The 859-nt window shown below is 34.1% G+C and overlaps 1 protein-coding gene across 1 annotated transcript in view; it reads right to left on the bottom strand.

The window, feature by feature from the left end:
* Positions 1-859, bottom strand: part of LOC105519999 (zinc finger protein 431) — a 59,795-nt gene that overhangs the window by 1,033 nt on the left and 57,903 nt on the right. The window contains exon 5 of the mRNA XM_011953555.1: positions 85-597. Within this exon, the coding sequence (XP_011808945.1) occupies positions 85-597 (513 nt within the window). The remainder of the gene's footprint in view (positions 1-84; positions 598-859) is intronic.

Here is an 859-nt window from a genome sequence, read left to right as displayed (position 1 = left end):
GTGTAGTAAGGTGTGAGGACCGGTTGAAGGCTTTGCCACATTCTTCACATTTGTATGGTTTCTCTCCAGTATGAATTATCTTATGTGTAGTAAGGGTTGAGGACTGCTTAAAAGCTTTGCCACATTCTTCACATTTGAAGGGTTTCTCTCCAGTATGAATTCTCTTGTGTCTAGTAAGGGTTGAGAACCATTTAAAGGCTTTGCCACATTCTTCACATTGGTAAGAATTCTCTCTAATATGAAGTCTTTTATGTTGACTTAGGTGTAAAAGCATGCAAAATGATTTGCCACATTTTTTACATTTGAAAGGTTTCTTTCCAGTATGTCTTGTCTTATGTCTATTTGCATTTAAAAATTTATGAAAGACTTTCACATATTTATCACATGGAAATATTTTGCTCTGGGTAGTTGTCAAACACTGGTTTAGTTCATTATAACCTTCTTTGTACACCTTATACTCATCTACACTTGTGGAGCCTTTTCTTAACTGTAAATTCTCATGTTCACATTTTCCATATCTTCTCAGTATTACTTGTTGAAAATAATCTTTTATGTCTTGCTCTGGCCAAAGGTCTTTGGTAAAATAAGAACACATAGCTGAAAGAAAGAAAAACAACAAATTATTCAACTTACTAGACTCTGATAAACATACTTTACAAATCTAACCTATGTTATACAAACTACATAAGCAAGATGCCATAATAAAACACCATAGGTCCTAAATCCTTCATAGACATATAACTGTAATAAAAACATACTGACCAAAATACATTTGAGGACAACTTAAAATAAGTGTGTAAATTTCCCCAGGTGAGTACACAGGTGAGTACACAGGAATGAAAAGACACAGAAGGCCGGG

The sequence above is a fragment of the Colobus angolensis genome, unplaced genomic scaffold (assembly GCF_000951035.1).
Source record: "Colobus angolensis palliatus isolate OR3802 unplaced genomic scaffold, Cang.pa_1.0 Scaffold368, whole genome shotgun sequence".
Classification (NCBI taxonomy): Eukaryota; Metazoa; Chordata; class Mammalia; order Primates; family Cercopithecidae; genus Colobus; species Colobus angolensis.
The sequence above is the reverse complement of the archived record's forward strand: the minus strand, read 5'-3'. Positions and strand labels throughout refer to the sequence as shown.